The 21,555-nt window shown below is 48.5% G+C and overlaps 1 protein-coding gene and 1 long non-coding RNA gene across 3 annotated transcripts in view; one reads left to right on the forward strand and one right to left on the reverse strand.

Moving 5' to 3' along the window:
• The window catches only part of arrdc1b (arrestin domain containing 1b), a 32,913-nt gene that overhangs the window by 9,524 nt on the left and 1,834 nt on the right, over positions 1-21,555 (reverse strand). For both annotated transcript variants that reach the window (XM_049019223.1, XM_049019225.1), the window contains exon 2: positions 6,018-6,128. In XM_049019223.1, the coding sequence (XP_048875180.1) occupies positions 6,018-6,128 (111 nt within the window). The remainder of the gene's footprint in view (positions 1-6,017; positions 6,129-21,555) is intronic.
• Positions 17,595-18,287, forward strand: LOC125745925 (uncharacterized). The gene is made up of 2 exons (XR_007398809.1): positions 17,595-17,744; positions 18,028-18,287. It is a non-coding gene; the product is annotated as an uncharacterized LOC125745925 (long non-coding RNA).

Consider the following 21,555-nt stretch of genomic DNA (forward strand, 5'->3'; position numbering starts at 1 on the left):
CTGGAAAACTCAAGCAAATAAGCAGCAACCTTCCTTCCCAGCAGGACATAACACACACGAGGACGCCTCCTCAGGGAGTGGCTAACGCACCGGACCAAGACTGTGGCTGATAAGAGCCAAAGCAGGAGCGCTGAGAAGCACCCGGGTGGACAAAACGGGAAGAGCGGAAGCTCAAACCGCCGGGAGCTCCAGGGTCACCGGGAAGGAGGTGGGTGGGGGAGGAGCAGAGGCCGCACTGCGCCCCACCCTGCGCCAGGGGCCCAAACTCATTCCTTCCACTGAGTCATAATACCCATATAAACTGCGATGCCGGCGACCGGTTATCAACTGGTTATGGCAGGGGCGTGGAGGGAGAGAGAGAGAGAGAGAGAGAAAGAAAGACACGCCCCCCCCCCCCCCCCAGCATAGGCCAACACTCCCCAAAAGTCCGCCAGTACGCCCGGGGTGCTGCACTGGAGTCGCGCCTTTACAGGTGGCAGGCGCCAGTTGACGCAGTGACCTACTCTGTGCAGCCGAGCTGTGATTAGAACATCATTATTCCCCGAGTGACCCGCTTCACATGAACCGCCGCGGACGTCAGGCTCACCTCACCCGTCCTTTGTCTTTAGTGCTAATTAATTACTGTCGCCTTTTCCATCACATAATCCCCCAGCCTGCACTGCACTTCTTCATTTCAGATTCAGGCCAACAGGGTCAGAGGCCTGTCTTATTACTACACTCTTTAGATTGATTTCAGCTGGATTAATCAGCTCTGCTGATAACGACTCTCTGCTCGTGTTTGTCCTGTGCTTCATCGCTTGGTCATTTGAACCAGCAGCCACACTGCAGACCCCGATGTCCTACACTGAGACGGGTGACTCCGCTCAGAACTACGCTGGATGACAAACAGTATAACAGTCAGGGTTAAGGACTCGCAAACAGTGGGGTTCTGAATTGTCTACGTTTCTTCTAAAAGGATTGGTTGCAGCTTGGCTGCAGTGACTTGACCTGTTCCAGTAGAGCAGATGAGTAATAGCTACACTGGATAAAGTTAATAAGATCAATGTAAACGGAAGGAGTAAAGGCGAGTAAACCGAGGCTCCACAGGCTGAGAAGCACCTGACTCTTATGTTGCTCACCTTGTCTCTTAAAGGGATTGTTCATGACAGGTGCCACGCGTCTTCAGTCGGCCTTGTCCGCAATCCCCTTTAAAAAGCCAGGCGTTCCTCGCAAACGGCGTCATGTGACAGGGCACCAGATGCAGGAGCCTTGTGTTGAAACAGCTGGGTCTCCCCAAAACGTAATAAATTCTATTTTTTCATGTAATTTTCAAAAAACAGGAGGATGGAGCACGTGAATGTGGCCGGGGTTGGTGTTTCTCACGCGTCTCTAGAAGCAAAGGGCACACTGGGGAAAACAGCTGTGCTGCCGTAGAAGCGTTTAGGAGAAATACTGATGTTTCGGCGTTTTCCCTGCCCATGCTGAGATTCGCACCCAGTCAAATTAACTCCACCTTCTATCTCAGAGACACATTCGTTTTGTTTATCTAAAAAAAATGTAAAAATTTAACGGATAAGGACAAAATAAGGTCAGCTATTAGTATCCAGTATAATCTATGGTGACGATTTTGGTTGTGAGTTTAACTTTCAGTGCCATTAGTGCTTTGCGGGATTTTTTTTCTGGAATATTCCAGCCAAAAAGCTACAAGCAAAGAAGGGTCGCTAGTTTAAGTCTCAGTAAGACCTGCTCTCCTATTGCTCAGCGAAGAACATCATCTAAATCGCTTCAGAAAAACGATTGCTGTAACACGAATAAGCTTTAAAGTCACTACAGCCAGTTTGGATAGAGAGCGATTGCCAGGCAACCAAAATTTAAAATGTCGCACACATACTGGGTTTGAATTCTGTCCAGGTGCACACCCAGGCGTGTTCGATCCTCGCTCCCGAGCCAGATTGGGCTTCTTACGGCTGGCAAGCTAAGAGAGGTGACCACGGTGAGGCGGAAATCACCGGTGAGGAGACAGGCGGCATGTGGTCCTTTGAAATCATGTTTCAAAGAGGGGTTTTGAGAGAGCAGCGCTCAAAAGGTGTGTCCAGCCCCCATCAAATGGTGGATTAAGGCTTTGCTCACGCTTTAAACGTGCACGGCACGCTGGACCCAAACCGTCACATCGTGGACTCGTGACATTTAAGCATGTACTTTTTTTTGGAGATTTTTTTAAAATAGTTTTAAAACCATCAGCGCAAGAGGAGAGCCCCAAGACCAGATGCTAATTTATGCAGCAGGTAAATATGTGATAAGCAACATCTCATTAAATATCGCTAATCAGTGCGGAAGAGGGGGTAATTTTGGCAGAATATTTCCTTTGGGTTGTAGTGTATGGCTGGGTGGGTTAGGACACTGTAACTGTAATCAGAAGGTTGTTGGTTCCAATCCCATGGCTGGTGTAGTGTTTTCACCATTGTGCCTTTGAACAGGGTCCTCAATTGCCCTAGTGATTTCGTTGACCATGCATTCTCAGTTACGTGTCACTTCGGATAAAAGCATTACATAAATAAATGAAATTGTATGTAGTAGTTACACAAACAGGCTATATGTATGACTGGTTTAAACAAAGACACACAGTGACTGTAGCTCCTAGTAAATTTCCAGGTTACTGGACTTCAATGTACAGCAGTCTGATCCACATCAATAAAAATAATATTAAAACACACCAGGCATCAATATTGGCTGCAATGTCAAAGCAAAGGGGAGACTTTGGGCTAAGCGATATCCGGAGAAGTAAAACACCCAGCAATGTATAAAAATGATAAACCTATTTGGATATAAATGTAGGAAATGTAAGCATGCAGAATGAATGACCAAGACATGGGGCGCAGCACGGCATTGTGGGAACTGAACCACGAGGTCATCTTCAGGACTCTCAGCATGGGCGCTGCTGTCGCCGCCTCTGGGCTCGCTGCTAAACGTGAAGCTCACAGGAGAACCTCAGGGTACAGAAGCTTAGCTGAGCACCTGTAACCCTGACGATGCATGGAGGGCGGAGAACGGCGCTATGGCACCGTCATCAGAAAGGCGTCACCAACCAGGCTCAGATGCTCCAGGTCCAGTGGAGACCAGCTGAACAGAGTTTGGTTTGATGTTTGTTGAACAACCTGTCTGACAACAGCCAGCTTATCACAAAGAAGCAAGATTTCCCAGGTTATGGTGGGCAAGCGATCGCCTGATTGGAGGCTGCGTCAGACGCAGTGTTAATATTTGCATGTTCCGCAACAGAAATCAAGGTCTGCAGCACATGACTTGTCTGATAATGAGACTTCCTGTTAACGTCAACATGTTGGTACGTTCTGTAAGACCTGCTTAACCAGAAACACAATTTGACGACGTGTGGGAAAAATATTCTTCAGGTGATTTGACACTGAACAGGAACATCACAGAACAACAGTGATTTTTTTTTTTTTTCAGTTACGAGGCTACAGTATTTAAGGAAGCAGCAATGCAGGGGAAGTCTATCCACTCTGGAAGAGATTCCTACTCCAGGCCATCAGAGCAAACTGCTGTTATTGCTGGATGGAGACAGATAAATACATCCAAAGGTTTTCCTCCATCCTGCCGCAGGTGAAACTGCACCAGAAGATAACAGGAGGAGTTAGAAACAGACTCACTGCGGCAGGGCATCCGCAGATGTAACCTGCACGGCCCGTGCTACAAACCTAGCATTCTGCTTGTAGCATCCCCCCCTGCCCCCCCCCTCCCCAAACCCCTATCGTCATTCAAAGGATAAAAAAGAAAATCCAGAATTCCACCCAAACAGGATGGGGCCCCTCGTCGATTTACTAGCTTGGCCGTGCGTCACCTGCAGCTGGAATTTGCGGAAGTCTGTCCCGTGATCCAGAAACAGGACTCATTGCTGGAGCCCAGCCGAGCACTGCTCACAGCAAGACTAGGGAATGACACAGAAACGCCGAGATGCAGGAACTGTACATCTGCGTGTACAGTCCCCCCCCCCGCCCCTCGGGAAATACCGACATGTGTCAAAAACTCCTGTCAATACTGCTGACCAGCTGAGGCGTGGTGGTGCCTCGAGGCAGACAGAGGAGGCTCGTTACGTGGTGGTGCCTCGTGGCAGACAGAGGAGGCTCGTCACGTGGTGGTGCCTCGTGGCAGACAGAGGAGGCTCGTCACGTGGTGGTGCCTCGAGGCAGACAGAGGAGGCTCATTACATGGTGGTGCCTCGAGGCAGACAGAGGAGGCTCATTACATGGTGGTGCCTCGAGACTGACAGAGGAGGCTCGTTACGTGGTGGTGCCTCGAGGCAGACAGAGGAGGCTCGTTACGTGGTGATGCCTCGAGGCAGACAGAGGAGGCTCGTTACGTGGTGGTGCCTCGTGGCAGACAGAGGAGGCTCGTCACGTGGTGATGCCTCGTGCCAGACAGAGGAGGCTCGTCACGTGGTGGTGCCTCGAGGCAGACAGAGGAGGCTCGTCACGTGGTGGTGCCTCGAGGCAGACAGAGGAGGCTCGTCACGTGGTGATGCCTCGAGGCAGACAGAGGAGGCTCGTTACGTGGTGGTGCCTCGAGGCAGACAGAGGAGGCTCGTTACGTGGTGGTTCTGAAATGTTTCAGGAGCACTGACAAAGGAGCGGGTTTCCTGTCCCTGTACATCCTGCATCCGAAGCATTAAATGGACGAGGCAGGGCTGAGATTTTAAAGCCAGTGTGCGGCAGCTAGTTAAGAAGCCAGTAATTCCCATAGACGACTGCGGAGGGTTGGAGAGGGTACAGGGGAGGGAAGGAGAGGAGACACACACACACACACGCACACACACACACACAGCGGAGCCATCGATGTGTGAAGAACCAGGCAGAGCAGCTGACTGGCCTGTGAGAACATGGGAAGGATTCAGGTCACCAACAGCCTCTCAGGCTCATCTGTCGTACCAGTAGGAGATTACCACACACACACACACACCTATTTGTAAGTATATCTTTGTGGGGACACTCCATTCATTTCTCTTGGGAAAACTCAAATCCCAACCCCCTAACCAAACAAAATACGAGACTTTCGGAATTGTTACTTTTTTGATTGCATTCACAGAACATTTGGTCCCTACAATGTAATATAAACATAATCCACACACACACACACAAACAAACAAACACACGCACACAGTGTTACTTCCTCCCCACCTGGCTCTGGCTTACCCCAAAATGAACTTGCAGATGTACAGGGGCATTGAGGACATCTGTGAGCCATCAGCAGTTGTAGCATCGCGTGCCCCCCGCCCTGCCTGCCACCCCGTGTTCACTGCCCAGGGCCTCCCCATGAGGGGCTGACTGACCATCCCACATTAGCCTCTGGCACAAATAGCCACTGGTGTTTCAACCTGGCTCACGCATCCCTCAGGTAAGGAGCGTGGCCCTGTCACCATGCCGATGAGGCTCCCCGACACGGTCTAGTAAGACAAGCCAAGCAACGGCCACTAACAAATGCCCCCCAGCCAGGACCTGTCAGCTCACACTCCTCCAGGTGTCCTGACACAGGGGTAGAGGACGTTCCGGCCGCGCCGAAAATCTGACTACGCAGCACTGGTGGGGTTGTGGCTGTCCCGCATGGTCCTACCTCATCACGCAGGAATCCCAGCGCCACCAGACCATATGCCGCTATGTTGAGCAATAGAGATTATAAATTACGAAGTGGCGGCCCAAGCGGAGAGCCCCGCCCTCCCGGATAAGATAAGAGACCAATCCGAGCCGGACACCTGCCGGTCGGTGTTTGGCTTCCCTGTGATTTGCACACACAGCCCAGGATTTAACGAGGACGACATGCCGCGCACTGATGCAACCAGAGGTCATTGTCATCAACCAATAAATTACTGTACTCTGACTTTGTGCCCATGTGTTTCTGTCTGATTGTCTGTTTGGCCGCCTGTGGCTGTTTGTCTAGCCATGTGTGGTCCGTGTGTCTGTGGTCTGTCTACCTGCACTCGCTCTGCTTGTGTGTCCGTGCCCACGGAGGGCTGCATCCACTGGCCTCACCTTTATCTGCCACCGACAGTGTGCTGTTGAAGTACTGCTCCTCCACTGCCCACGAGGTGTCGTTCATCTTGTTGGAGACCCCACAGGCACCTGTACAGCTCACTTTGACGGCTGTGGGGGGGGAAATGGCACTCGTTAGGGATGGGATGGAGCAAACAAACATAATCGGCGTCATAAACGGAAGGCACTCGAACGAAGCTGTGTCTCGTACACATCCTCTGGGATGCAGTGGTGACCTTTAGAAAGATTCGCTGACCTACTTCTTTGTTCTTTGTAGCAGGATGATTTGGATTTTGGTTCCTAGATCCTCAGTATAGAACCGAGGTTCTGCTCACTGGACACGTCGCAAAACACACAGTCAGCACCAGGTACACCTCTGCTGATTCAGATGACTTCTAAATTAAAGCCTGCGTGGTATGTAGACGCGCAGCACGGTGCTTCGGTGTGCAACGCTGTTGCCTCACACCTCCACAGCTGCAGGACTGAATGGACCCCCCCCCATAAAGATCGCACGTTCTCCTTGTATTGTGTGGGTTTCCTCACACAAGCCAAAAGAACAAACTGCTCATACCGCTTGTGAGTGCGTGACTTGCAATGAACCAGCTTCCCGCCCCTGGCGCCCCCCACCACCGCGGAAGGCAGCATGCAGACCCTCCCTCTCTTTATCTTGACTCACACCCCCTCTTCCTCGAGATGGACAGATTCGGAGTGGATACTGGTTGGTTCCAATTTTGCCAGTGACCGTAAAATTCCTAGCAGGGATATCCAGCAGGTGGCGCCAAGCAGAGCTGCACACGAAAGCAGAAGACAGATCCGCTGCTTTCGCAGCACGTGGCCTAATCCGTCATCCCATAATAAGCCCTAAATGACGAGGCCACTGGGTCAGGCGAGATGCCGAGGGAGGCATAAGGTTTCATCCGCAGGGACTGGCAGCAGGATGATGGATGGATGGACACAGAGCCCGTCTCTGCTGAAGAACGAATTTTTCCAAAACTGTTCTTCGTTAAGAAGCATATAAAAACCAGTTAGATGTACATAGCAAGGTACAGGTGATGCTGTGCGGCTAATATGGGCTCAAATCTCTGTGGGGGGGTCTAGGGGGGGCAGCTCACAGTGGTACCTTTAATAACCCTGAACCAGATGTCCTTGCTGGGACAGGATGAGAATGCAGACCTGGATGGTGTTTAGCGTGAAAAGGCAAATTGGGCTTCTGCGGCCCCCCCGCCAGGCCTCTCTTCCGTGTTTCAGGGGAACTGAGTGGTCCGAGGCTCCCTGAAAGTCGATATGCTACCTTCTGGGCCGGATAACTAAGGTGCAGCCTTGAGAGGGCCGGCGTCTGGGAGAGCAGAGGCAGAGTGCCAGATCAATCACCCTAATGACCGCCAGAGTGATGCAGGCGCACTTTAGATGCGGCGGAGATGGGCCTGGATACCTCAGACCACCGAGAGACACGCCGCTCTTCCTGCTCTGGCCACCATCCGGGCGCTGATACCTGGTTGGTCAGCTTCCCCACAATGCTGGAGCTGTGACCAATCACATTATCCCAGCAATCACCTGCCTCTTCATCCCACTGTATGTCAAATCTAGTTTTCGATCGCTTTTCTCACAGTGAGCAAAACCAAAGAAATATGTCTTTGTCAACATTTAAAGACTGATATCACCTAGAAAAAACTTGGATTTGTTCATACATATTTCGGGTCAGCAGTCACCTGCTGGTCCAAACAAGCCTGCCGAAAACCAGGTGTCTAAATGCCTCCTTCAGAACAAACATCACAGGTCTTTCTCATAGTGAGAGATGACCACAGCCTCAAATCAGCAAAAAGTAACATTCTGAAACAGGCCTAGATAAAAACAATAACATGGTAAATAGTTATCCAGAGTCATCATTTACCATCAGCCTTAATAACCACAGTGCTAGCAGCAATTATATCAATTACCGCTACAGCAATTATAAAAGCGATCATACTGATCTTCAACAAAGCCAGTCACTACGGGATGCTTACTGCACACATCTTTGTAATAAAGGGTTTAAAGGCGCTGAGCACCGATGAGGATCAGGGTACTGGGGGGGGGGGGGAGTGGGGGCAGGAGCAAGACACTCTTCACAGCAGGTGGAAGGGGAGAAGCTGAGGGGGCCTGCATCCTGGAGAGAGGTGGGGAACAGGGTGGGGGCTTATAAAATCCAAGGTGACTGCTGGCTGGCAGGGGGGATTGTACTGGACTCCGACGACACCCAGCCGGGCATGGGCAGCAGATGGGTCAGTCACTGTGCCAGCAGGGGGGGCATGGAGTGGAGCGAAGATGGGGGATGGGAGATGTGTGTGTGTGTAAGACAGAGAGGCACTTACGCTGACAAATTAAGAAATGGAAGTAAAATAAGATCAAATGTAACGAGCTGTAACCCCCCGCTGACCTCATCCCAGCAGGGGCCACCTGTCCACTTGGTGTGCTCTGGCCCCCGGGTTAAACGCCGGCAGCACACTCAGCAGCAGAGCGGGGGGGTGGACACACTGCTGCGTCAGCATATGTCTGCACCACCTGTGTGTGGCCCGATTGTCGCTAGCACAACAAAGGCGACACTATGTTACACACCGCGACCCTCAGGGATTTCATCAAGGGGACACTTAGAGTGTTCTGCACCAGAGTACTGGAAACACCATCCTGTCCCCCCCCCCACCCCAGGGAAGAGTGAAAACCTAATTGAAAGGTTTATCTGAAATATTGTAGCTTCGGGAAGGGTGGCTGAACCACCTCGTTCTGCAATTTCTAGGTGCATTTCTTACACGGGGAAAAGAATTCTCCTCTCATACTGACTCACTGCAAAAATTGAGTTTTTTAACCAAACAGTAGGGTAACTGGTGCCACCGGACAAAGCTGACAGCACACTATATTCTGCATGGTGGCGATTAATCTACTGCTCATGTGCACACATGCGTAGCCAGCTTAAATGCCAAAGCCAGTCAGTTCTAGGGAAAATGACATGCTTTATATGTGATGGGGCGGTTTCGCTTCTGCTAATCTTGCTCAAGGGGTGCGATTCCCAAAAACATAGCTGCAAAATACATTAGTTACATACATAGTTGCAACTTTAAAAGTTACTAACGAGAGCTTAGGAAACACACCCCAGAGCACTAATGCAGTTGGAATGAAGACTCTGACGATGTATTGAGCCTCAGCAAAATTCACTTCTTAACGAGCCTTTCTGTCCACAGCGGCGTTCCCCCTGTTTCCACGGGCAGATATTTTTACCGGGGCAATTCGAGGTTAAGTACCCCACCAAGAGGCTTGCACGAGGGGATGTCAGGTCACAGGGTTCTCTACTGCTGCACGGCCTTCAGCCCCAAGAGAGACAGGGGGAGGGAGTGCGGAAAAAACGCTGGTAGGCCTGTGTCTCCTTAAGAAGGAGACAGAGATGAAAGAGAGAAAAGGGAAGAAAATCAAAAATAAGCTAAAAAAAACCCACTTGTGATAAAAGGCCTGCAGCAAGCTTTAATTCCCAGTGTAATGTTAGCGGAGATGAGGGAGGAATGGTAGGCTAGTCACAGCAATGCTAGGCTAGCAATGATGGATGCTGGGCTAGCAATGGTGAATGTTAGCAACTGTGAATGCTAAACTAGGAATGGCAAAGCTAGGCTAGTAATGATGGATGCTGGGCTAGCAATGGTGAATGTTAGCAACTGTGAATGCTAAGCTAGGAATGGCAAAGCTAGGCTAGTAATGATGGATGCTGGGCTAGCAATGGCGAACGCTAGGTTAGCAATTGTGAATGCTAAGCTAGGAATGGTAATGCTAAGCTAGTAACTATGGATGCTACAGTGAATGATAGGGTAGGAATAGTGGAGGCTAGGCTAACCCACAGAAGGGTAAAACAAGCAATCAACCACAAGAATGCAGGTGGCTTTACACGTTCATTACCAGAACATTTAAAATACCGCATAACACGCAGTCACTGGTAGTGACTTTGCACAAAGATTGGTGGTGCAGTAAGTCATCGCCACTCAGCTGCCATGCTTCACGTTCTGTTTAATGTAGCCCAAGGGCACATTTAACCTTTGGATGGGCTTAACGCACCAGTGACAGAGAATTTTGTAAAAATGACTTGTTTCATTGTCATCTGGTCAAGAGGAGGAAACATGGAGGAGCTTGGCACTGCCAAATGACCCCCCCCCCCGCCCTCCCCAAGCAAAGACACGGTCACATCTTCACAGGACTTCACACATCACATCCGGCACCTAGTGGTTTTCTTCCACACCTAGGAAGTGAAGGCCGTTGCAGGTGGCGAGGTCACATGACCTCTTGGAGCTGTGCTCCCCTGTTCCTCCCAGGAAGGAGTGTGCTCCAGAATCCCAAACAAACACCACGGCAGCTAAAGGCAACTCAAGCGAATAACGCCACACTCACTGAAGTCCTCAACCCTCCTCTCCTTCAACACCTACTAAAGATAGAATGCAAATTACAGGGTGGCGAACTAGCCGACAGTCCGCTTTAATGCACTTAATGCAATGCGACCAGCACTGGCATCTGTACGGGCACCGCTGTGTTCAGGCTTGTGTTTATTAGAGCTGATCTCAGAAGCTCAAAGGGACTGGATTCTGTTGTCATGGCGAAGGAATTTTCATTCCTGTTACCCCCTTTCAGGTTTGGTGGCCAGCCCTGCGGCTCCACCCCTCGAAAGTTGTGGGTTCGATTCTTGGCTCTGCACATGTGAAGTTTGTATGTCCTCCCTGTGTCTGCATGGGTTTTTTTTCCCCAGGTATGTCAGGTTCTGTCCCGGATCCAAAACACATGCAGTCAGTGGTGCTGTCCTACTGATCCCATACAGGGTCTCCCAGTACCACCTGGGCTCCATGGGCTCCAGGCTGACTGTGACCCTATACTGGGTAGGCAGTTAAGAAGGATAAATGGATGGATGGATACTGCATTTTCACTGCAGATATTACATAAATCCAGTGGCATTACAATTATGGCTTTGTTGGGCTTTCAAAAATGTTCTTCAAAAACAAAACAATTACGCATAAAATTTCCGTACAATAAAAAGGTCTAAAATAAGTGTAAACAGTCTGCTGCCTCCTAAATAGAGGCTTTATCCCATCAAGACAGAAGCAATCTGAGATTAATGGCTGCTTCCAACGTTTAATAGAATTCGTCTTACTCAATGATCGGCAAAATAAAACCTACAATTAACATTAATGTTTCTGAAAGTCCTTGAGCAGCTGTTGAATGATTTTTTCCCCCCCAAAAGTTGGCTGATGAAACAGGTTTAATAACAGCACTAAACTAAGCGACTGCCACAACATGTCTGACTGATGAAGTAAAGTTTGGTGGTCGATTAACTAGCTATAACTTGCAAGCCAACACAGAAAGCTAACGTTCGAAGACAAGAGCGTCACACCACTCTTTCCCCTCATCTTCCCTGAGCTGACAATCTGACAGAATCTGATTGCACCATGAGACCGAACGCCCATCTTCATTTAACAGTACCCCACAAATGCGATATTAGCTTCCATGTAACAGCTCTGTTCCTTGGCTGGGTGAGGGCTGTGTAACTTTAGCGAAAAACGCTGACCCCGAAAGCTTAAAGAAAAAAATAAAATACCGCAGTAACTACGACCGTAGCAAAGCAGGAAGCAGCTCATTGCCTCCGTCACCTTTTAAGAAGCAAATGTCCCAAAATCCATCTTTACACAATTTAACAGCAGGGTCTTTCGCTTATTCCTTTGCTTAGCAGTGAGATTAAAAGGCCAAGACTTGGCTGCCTGAAGGAGGTTGTTTAAATCTGGACATTTGCACAGGCAGAGATGGCAAAAGAACAGACCACCCAGTGATAAGAGAAGGGGATTGTGGGAGTTCTGTTAAAAGCAGAGGGGGGGGCGAGGGGGGAGTCCATCCTAGTTTTTTAATAAACAGGGCGTTGTTTGAGAAATTGCCAGACCAACTCCATTTGAAACTTCGCTTCAGTGATTTCACCCCCCCCTCACGCCATAGCCCCAACCCCGAGCTCCATGACGGAGATACTTTAAGTACCTGGGGAGGCGTGCCTCTCCCCCTTCAGTCGCTGAAAGGATCGCCCCACTCTGGAATGTGATTTCTGCTTATACGTTTTACTGCTCTTGGTAACATCAAAGCACATATTCGGACACGGGCTTGTTGGTTCTCCATCAGAAGGTTATCTGGACACCGGTGACTGAAACGCGTGGTTCCGACCAGAGAAATCTTCAAAGTCAGCTTCAAGAAAGAAGACCGAAAAGAAACTGCGTTCATGGAATTAAAAAAGCCTGATTAAGGTCACACAGAACAACTCAAACCTTCCCCGGCATTACAAGCCACGACCATTTAAAGGCAATGCAAATATCTTTGGGGCTTTTTTTAAAAAAATAAAAATAAAAAATTAAATTAAATAAATAAATAAATACATTTCCTTGGTAACAGGGAGTCCCGCAGCCGAGCTGGCCGGCCAATCGGTGATCAGGCTTAGCAATCCAGGAAGAATTTGACCCCTGTGACATCACCGGGTTGCAACAATGAATCAGCAAGTGTGTAGCGCACTGCAATATGGCAGTGTGCTCGCGGCCGGGCCATACTGGGTTTCAGCCAGATCGGAAGATAACGGGTCTGTTTGCATTTCAACCTTTTCCAGAACAACAAAGGAAATAAATACCCCCACGCACCCCCAAGCCAAAGCAAGAAACAGGCTGGACGGCTCCAACAATGGGTGAATTGTCTCAATCCTGGGATGACAATTTCCCTTCATCTGGGTCAGAAGCATTAGCGTGAAGATTAAAAATGTTACTAGACCACTCCCCACAGCCTTATCCTCCCAACAGCTGGCCACGCTAACAAATCCAGGAGTGCTGCTCTCCTCCATTACTCAAAACACACGCGGGAGATGGATCTGACCTTCCCATTGAGAGTCGAGTGGAGTTTGGGCCTCCCTGTGCTGGCTGCTTTCTCCCATAATCCCATGCGCCTAAAACCGTGAATGTCAATGAGCATCCTGGACTGCGCAGGTGTTCCCTGATTGCCGTGGTTCCCAGACTACGGATCACTGAGAGCCTAACTGGATAATTGCCTACTGTAAATGAGAAGATGGGTGGATTACAAAGCAGCTATAGATCACTTGCGCTTAAACGTCGGCAACGGTTAGCGACTGGCCTCTCTACTCAGAGATCAAGCTGTCGCAGCGTCGATGCCTTAAACGAGAACTGATCTGTACTAAATTATAACAAACTGGAACGTACTACACCCAAATATACCCATTGCTTGATATTTGCATTCAGTAATTGCGAATTATTGTTAATTAATAAAGAATTGTGTGGCTCATAACTATCAAAAATCATCTGTTGCATTTCGTAAAGTGATTATGCACTCCAAGGTTGAGCACCAGGGATGTACTACGTAGAATATGAGCAAATTCCAGCATATTCCAGAATATTCCAGCCGGACGTGACAGTATCAGTCACACCCGGCTTTCTGAAATCAATCAAACGCGTGCCTCAGATTGCGTCCATTAAGGGAGGGACAGCTGGCATGAGTACGCAGCATGGCTGCTGCATAAGCCAAAATGCACGCAACATCATTTCCACACCCTAAGTAGAATATGAAAACAACTGCGTTTATAATATCACAAAAACATCAGAAAGCTCCAATCAGGTATCAGCACACTCTGTAACAACAGAAACCTGATCTAAAACCATCAACTTCCTGTACCTATCGTCCTTGGAGGATTTTTGCAGAAGCAGGACTGTGGATGAAAGCCCAAAGTAACCAGGGTGGCCACAGACAAGCCTAAACTGGGGTCTGTCACACCAGGTATCCCTGTTACATCCCAGTGACGCCCTCCCCCCCTCCCACACCAGCTGGCTGCTGGCCCGTGACTCTGCCACGCCAACAACGGAGTGACAAATAACTCATCTGTTGTCCCCCTCCCCCGGCTAAAAGTGGTTTTGCTGGTTTGCTGTAATCGCTGATGATCTTTCAGACAACAGCTGTGCTGAGCTGCAAGTCCTTCACCAGGCCTGATGCAGTGAAAACGCCAGCCACTGCTGACCGGGCTGTGGCAGTGCATTTCAAAAGCCCCTTTCACAGCTGGGGCCTACGCACCAGAGTCAAAACTGCCCCGGGGGGTGGGGGCAAAACCCAGGCAACGGAGACCCAGAAGAGCTGTGACGCACTTCTTACAATATGTATGTCAAGCCTTATCCTGCTACAATCTCCCAAGGACGAGGAACGTAAATAAACAAGTGAGAAATTCAAATTGGCACGTTGCATAAGAACTTAGCCAACGATGGTACATTAAGCTACAGTGCCAAACTCTTGCACTGGCGGTGCCAGAGTTGATTGCCCATACACCGAGCTCCGCGTCCCAGGTGTGGATACCCTCAGCGCCTTTTCCAAGGGGCACGAGGCTCTATGTGGTGATGTCGACGGGAACTGGCTTGTTTCGACATGTACCCACCAGGTGGCATTGCGGCTAACGTGTTTATGGGCGCCGATCCCAGGAACGGACAGAGCTGCCCGTCTGCATCCTAGACGACTGAAATAATCATTAGCAGTAAAAAATAATTAGTCGTAAACATGCAAACGGAGTTAGTAGTTTCGGGTTCTAGTGACGGAGAAGTGGCTGAGAAATGCTTGTCCGTCGCTCCATGCCAGCACTACGCTGACCGTTACCATAGAAACGCCTCCCGGCCGCACCAGCCCATCCTTATTGGGGCTGGCGTGAGGCAGCAGGTGGAACAGCAGCTGCGGGACAGGCCTCCAGACCATGATGACTCCCTTTGTCGCTGGTTCTCTTCTGCGCCCACCTCGAAATGAGACTTCTCAGGCTAGAACACCACCTATGTCTCAAGTGTAACATTTCCAAACTGCTTCAAAGCAGGGAATACAAAGACTAAAGGGTAATCGCTACATCCTATAGCTAATCCACAAAGCATGATCGAGTCTGGTTAAATTCTGGCTAGCCAATTTAGTCAGAAAAAAGGCCTTGCGTTCAGTCTGCCCAGGCAGGACGTGATCAGATCCAGTATGGCCGAAAGCACATCCCTGGGGATGATGTTCTGATCCAATCCTCAGGCCCTCAGTGTGACAGCCATCCACAGCGTTCTCGTATGCTTTGAAGCCAGCAACAAATAGAAGCTCGTCCTTCCGGAACTGCGTGTTCGAACTCAGCGTCAGCTGAGTGTCCAATCCAGGAAACGCCCCCTCGCCTACATCCTGGAGTCCATCCCGGATCACCTCAATCCTACCTGAAGTTAGATCTAATGTGAAAAAAAAAATCCTTCGTAAACACACTGTACTGCAGCGTTAGCAGAGTGGTGAGATTTTCCCTCTCAAAGCACATGCTGTTTCTGAGTCAGCCATAATGTAATCAAAACGGATCCTCTGCATTTCTGGGCGTCTGAGCATGCCCCCCCCTTGAAGCTCAGTATTTCATTGTCCCATCAGGGGAGATTCTAGAACATTTTTCACGTGGGGAACATAATTCATACAGATGGGCCAAATTTATCATTAGCCAATGATATGTTCCGCAAAGGTGAGTGAAAGCGGAGGGGACACCGGGGAGCCAATCAGCTTTCAAAGGGGGCCAGTGGTCATATGGCCCCACCCCTGTATAGATCCCTAATTTCCCCAAATCACAGCAGAGTCTGTTGAGTTTCTTCTTCACTAAGGTCATCATTCACGTTTCCAGTGATGAGTTGGACCTTTACAGCATTTTCCAGAATATTCTAGCCGGATGTCACAGTATCAGTCACATCTGCACACGCGTACATCAGTTTGCATCCTGTCCACGTGACCTGCTTAACAACAACAGAGTGCTTCCTCGCTCTGTTGCAGGGCACGAGTGTCATGTGTCTTCTGGGCGTCTGACTCCCCGCCTCCACGTACGGTGACCTCCTTCGGATAACTGCTCACGGGCGGCTGAAGCCAACGTTATCCGTCACTCTTAAAACATTCTACACAGTTTTAGATTTGCGTGACTTTGAACACCTATTTTCCACACTATAATGTATTACAGGGCACAAGTCCCTGGACAAGATACCAGCCCACTGCAAGACACGTGCACATACACACATACACACACACACACACACACACACACACAAATATACAGTCACGGTCACGCAGCACATGGCCGTCTGATACACGCTGATTCATCTAACCACATGTCTTTCAATTGCAGGAAGAAACTGCAGCACAGCGATAACGGCAGCGCAAGACAAGCCCATTCCTCGAAGCCAGGCCCTGCTCCACAGTTTAAAGGAGAAGCTGCCACAGGAACAGAAACCAGTTTCCACCATATAACCAATGTTTCAGTTCCAGAAGTGCCAACCCTGCAATAGCAGAGGAATACGGGGTCGTATAAAGACACCTCCAGCCGGGCTTCGCTGAACGTGCACAGAGGGATCTCTGTCGTGGTCATGTGAAGAGTTTTAAAAGGGATTTTTGCTTCAATCTCCAGCCAGAACTCTATCCTGGAGGGGGGGGGGGGGGGGGGGGCGGTACGAGCTGTTTGCTCTGAAGCTGCTTGCGATTCCACTCAGACACAGGGCCACTCCAGGGAGCATAAGCCATTAACGGTAAAAAGCTTCTCAGACTCTCTCCTGTGGCTGTCATGACCCCCCTTCCAGTACCCCCAAATCACGACAGCCGTCGACTCTTGAGACCGTCTGTCCCGAACAGCGCTCTCGCCAGATTCGCTGATTCTGGAACGCCCTGCGATAAACAAAAAAAAAAAAAAACCCACACAAAAGAAAGCTGGAGATTCTTTAAAAGGAGCTAAATGACCCTGTAATCTCTGGGGCAGCATACAATTTGAGTAATCAGAAATTTGCCCAGCGAATCGTGTTGAAACGGCATGGACAGCTGGAGCAGTGGGTAGGAATGTGCGACATTCCTGGGTTCCGATAAGAGAAGATGGGGCCGTTTAAAGATAAAGAAAAAAAGGTTATTTGTTTGGGAATACTGACCTTCCTCCCTCGTCCACACAGGGTCCCACTTACCATCTCACAGTGGGAGGCTTTATGTTCAAACCGGGTCAGCTGAGCTATAACCAGGAGGTACCATGTGAGGTTAGTTCAACAAAAGCAGGGGTCTGTTTTTATACGGATCCTTGAAACGAGGGCAACTTCAGACTATAACTACAAGTCTAAACAGGGTTTTCGAAACTGACTTTAAAAGTTCTAAGGGGTCCGCCCAAGCTTGCATCATTTATAACAGAAATACCTAGAATTGAGTAACCAAACTAACCGAGTATGTCACTGGTGGCTGGTTTGTCTGTGGCACGGTGCAATTTAATATTTAACATGGTAATCCAATCAGCAGCTAGTAGCCAGTTCAGCAGATTACAAAACAACGACGAATAAGACAGCACCTTAAAGAAACGTATTATAACAAGCAATAATGAAATTTAAAATGTGTTTGAGACGGGTTTCGTACAAAGCTCAGTTTTCATACAAATATGTATACAGGTTGCCAGTTGGCGCATTGATAACCATGTTGCTCAGATGGCCTGGTGCGATAGTAGTTAATTATTAAAGACCCAAATTAGCTTGTGATTCTAAGTAAGGGAACCTGAAATCATGGAATGTAATGGGGGGAGGTACATGGTTAACCTTTTTGGAGACCAATTTTAGCAACAAGGCTGAAATCATCCACCTTCGCTTATTCAGTATGGATCGCGAGAACGCAGAGCCGGTGTGGGGAAGCCGAGGGGTCCTGCCACGCAACGTAAGTGCAGATCCTTTTAAAAGACATCTGGCGTCCTGTTATATCTGAAATGATCAGGACACGTCATGGATGCTGGGCCTCACTTCTTTATAAAGATATTTATACCCAGAATGCAGTGCTGATGTAAAATCACCACGTCTTTCAAGCAGCGAAGAACCAAAACTATCCATGCCTCAAAAATCCATTTGCATAATTACTGTGATCTGTACAGGACAGAGGCTGAAACTTTAGAGTCTGTGGCAATTTCCATGTCAGATTCTTTTTTTTTTTTGTCTGAAATTAGCACCTGATTGGCAATGCGACACCTCCGAGGAATGACAGCTGGAGAGGTGGAGAAACCGGAAAGACGAACCCCTCCGACCGATGATTAAAAACGCCATTATGCTAAGCGGTCGCTTGCTGGTACTGCTAAGAGAGACATTCCAGGCCCACAGGAGTCACCCGAAATGTGAAAATTCAGCAAAGGACACGCAGCGCATTTGTTCATGGTTTGAATTTGCAATGAATAAAATGAGGTTATAAAGAAACACTGAATCATCGAAACGGAATATCGATGTGTCTTTTTTCTCGACCCAGAAGCTTGAGATAATAAAAGGCCATGATTGACTGGCTGGAGGCTACAAGTTGTCTGTGACGTGACTAATTGAGCCCCCCCACCCCCCCCAAACCCCCACGCCACACCTATTGCCCATTAGCACTTCATCCTCTCGATGCCTGAAAGTGGATGGATAGTCGAGCTCGTAAGAGGACTAACCACGCCATGCCAGGCGTGACAGAGCTGATAGAATGGACTGAAGGTTAGGCCCCCCAAGGGGGGAAGGCTGTGCTGGGTGGGAGGAGGGGGGGGGTTAGCTACAAAAGGTAACCAGAACAAGGCCAGTTCCAGGCAGTCAGGGACCCCTCCCTCCATTCTTTCGCAATTTCAAAACCGCACCCTGGGTATTTTGGGCTTGATGGTGTTGGGATAGGGGAGGACGGGGGGGGGGGGGGGGGGGGGCGTTAATTACCTGTGACATTAAAAGGAGAGAAAGAATATATGTTAAATTATTTAAATGCTTCATTAGGAACTCTGCGGGCTGCCTGTTAAAACAAGGGCTGGGAAAAAAATTAAAATATTAAAACTGAACCAGGTCGTCTGATGTGAGGTTTAGGTAGTAGGTAAGCCTACCAGTTCACATACCTAAGACAGCGACGGTGGAATTAATTCCTAACACCCCAGGGCAAGTGTGTGAAAGAGGTCGCTAGTGTCACTGCTAGCAAAGGTGAGCTAAATGTGTGTAGAAAACACTACTGGCCCCTGGGACCAGGCCGGTATTGAGGTGTGACACTTTGTTTAGGCTAATGCACGTCTGGATTTGCGTATCTCTCCCACTGGAATCTGGAACTGGAATCCCACTGGAATCTGGTAGGGCTTAGAAGCTCACATTTAAGGGAAATCCAACACCACAGGGGCTTAGTCACTCCTCGATCTGAGCAGAAGTTCACCCAACCTAAAAATAATAATAATAATAAAAATAATAATAATAAACAACTGCATCATCCATGACTCACACAGTATGTTAGTAACTGGGAGTGTTTAAGGGAGAAGAGGAAGGCGGCACAAGCAGTGAGAAACGCTATGCTTGTTGGAAGGAACAACCTTACACAAGCACAAAGCAGGACTGATGTTCAACGGGCTGCCAAACCCCTTGTCCAAGCTTCCATCCACCATCCAAACCATTTATCCAGCACACAATCACAGTGACCTGACATTCAGCCTGGGTAAACATTCATACGACATCCTCATACGTCCGATCCACTGTAGGCTGGCCACGAACTAGCCTTTGTCATTAAGAAGTGGTCTGTTTAATGGGGCTGTTAGCATGGCTGTGATGTTCATGCAAATGTAGGCAGCTGCAAGGATCATTTCCAAAAGGCCACCATCGTTATTCTGGTAGAAAGCCAACGCGTTTCATAGGTCGAACAAGGAAAGGTGGTTCTCGGCCAGCGGAGGTCTGGGAGGTAGGTATGGTGCCAATTTCAGGTCAGTTGAATCTCAGTTTCTGGGGAGATGGGTTTGGCTCTTGTGACATCTGCTTAAGCAGAAGCTTTTAAAAGCACAAAGCTAAGATGTTAGCATGGACTCAGACTGTTGCCCAGAAACACAAAGCAGAGGGAGGGGTGGTTTGGGCAGGTCAGTCTGGTCGTTAGCTGGAGGAAAAGCAACAGCTAGTATCTACAAGGGTTTGCAGCGGTGTGAAAACACAATGTGGCAAATCAAGGAAAACCATGAAAAGAAACATCTCAGGCTTCTCTCAACAGTGGGCGTCCCTAACATTAAGATACCAACAGTCCAGGAGGAAAGCACCAGTCAAAAGCAGCTCACTGGAAACCACTGAATATGGACCATCTCAAGTCTTAAGCAGGGAAAAAAAATCATCTAGAAGTCAAACACTCATCCGGTTAATAATAATTTACATACAAACATGACTAAGGTCAAACGTACAAGCGACCACCACTAATCTCCACAACTACAAGTCAGTGACAGATCAGGAATCAGGGTAATCATGTCCTAAAGGTGCAGCATCACCCAAAGCAACAGAAATTCTCAGCCTGGATCTTCAGATGTGATGAAGGTTAAAAATAGGCTGTAATGTTCTGCGTTTATCACGGACGGAGGGCTTCTAACGGCTGGTAAACCGCCTGTCCAATCCCAAGCGTTTGGCTTCAACTGGTCGACCTCCGAAAACAGCCAGTATGTAAAGTGGCAAGAACACACATAGACCTTTGTTCCCCCAGATCATAACCCCAGACACTGAATACACTATAATCTGACAGGAATTCTGACCCTATTAGAATGATGCGGTGGGGCACAGCAGTGAAGATATTAACGTTGTGACCTTAAGGTTGTCATTATAATCCCAAATAGGTGACTACTTTTGTAATATTGAGAGGAGCACTTTGTTGCACAACTTAGATGTAATAGACATTATACAATAGACATTATAAACTAGCATTAACTCTGACCTAGGTGCGCACCCCTCCCTATCAAACGTTTACACGAGTTATGGTGGTCAGCACTCACCATTGGCGTGCTCTGTCCAAGACAAAACCAAACTTGCTGCTAAGTCGAGCCCCCTCCAAAAATGGCACCTTTGGGGGGGGGGGGGCGCTTATACTTCCTAATGACTTAAGGTTCTTCAAAACATCTCAGATTCGACTGACTTTTTTGGTTATCTAAATTTAATAAAATTACGCGATTAAACATACTTAGGGCCAGACTTAGTAAAAAGATCACACTTTATTGTTTGTTTTTCCAGACAGACAAACAGGTAGTCAGATGCACTTGTTCCCACAAACGGCTGGCAGCAATCGCTGTGTTTGCATACCTCAGCCTTGGCAAACCTGAAGACCGACCAGCCAGCCAAGAAAAAATTAATTATTCCACTCCGATTTTCTGCCCTCCCAGCGTGAAGCGACAGGCTTATCCAGTGCAATAATAAAATATTTTTTAAAAAGCAGAAAAAACTGTCAACAAACACCTGACGCTGTTTTCACAGAAAAGCCACTGCGACAGCTTTCACATTCACTTTAAATCAGTAAACAGGAATTAGAATGAAACGTAAAGTATTTACTGTATATAAACTACGGCGCACGCTTAAGAAGATAACTGTCTGAAACTTTGGAAAGCGATTTTACCTTGGCAAGTGCAACTTATTGTAACTGAAGGAAACTCAAAAAATCCAGGTTTCATACTAAATTGCTAGGGCGTTCTGACTATTCTCATTCCCCACACGTGCCAATTTATGAATACTTCTCCAACCCTAAAATT

Source organism: Brienomyrus brachyistius, chromosome 7 (genome assembly GCF_023856365.1).
Source record: "Brienomyrus brachyistius isolate T26 chromosome 7, BBRACH_0.4, whole genome shotgun sequence".
Lineage (NCBI taxonomy): Eukaryota > Metazoa > Chordata > Actinopteri > Osteoglossiformes > Mormyridae > Brienomyrus > Brienomyrus brachyistius.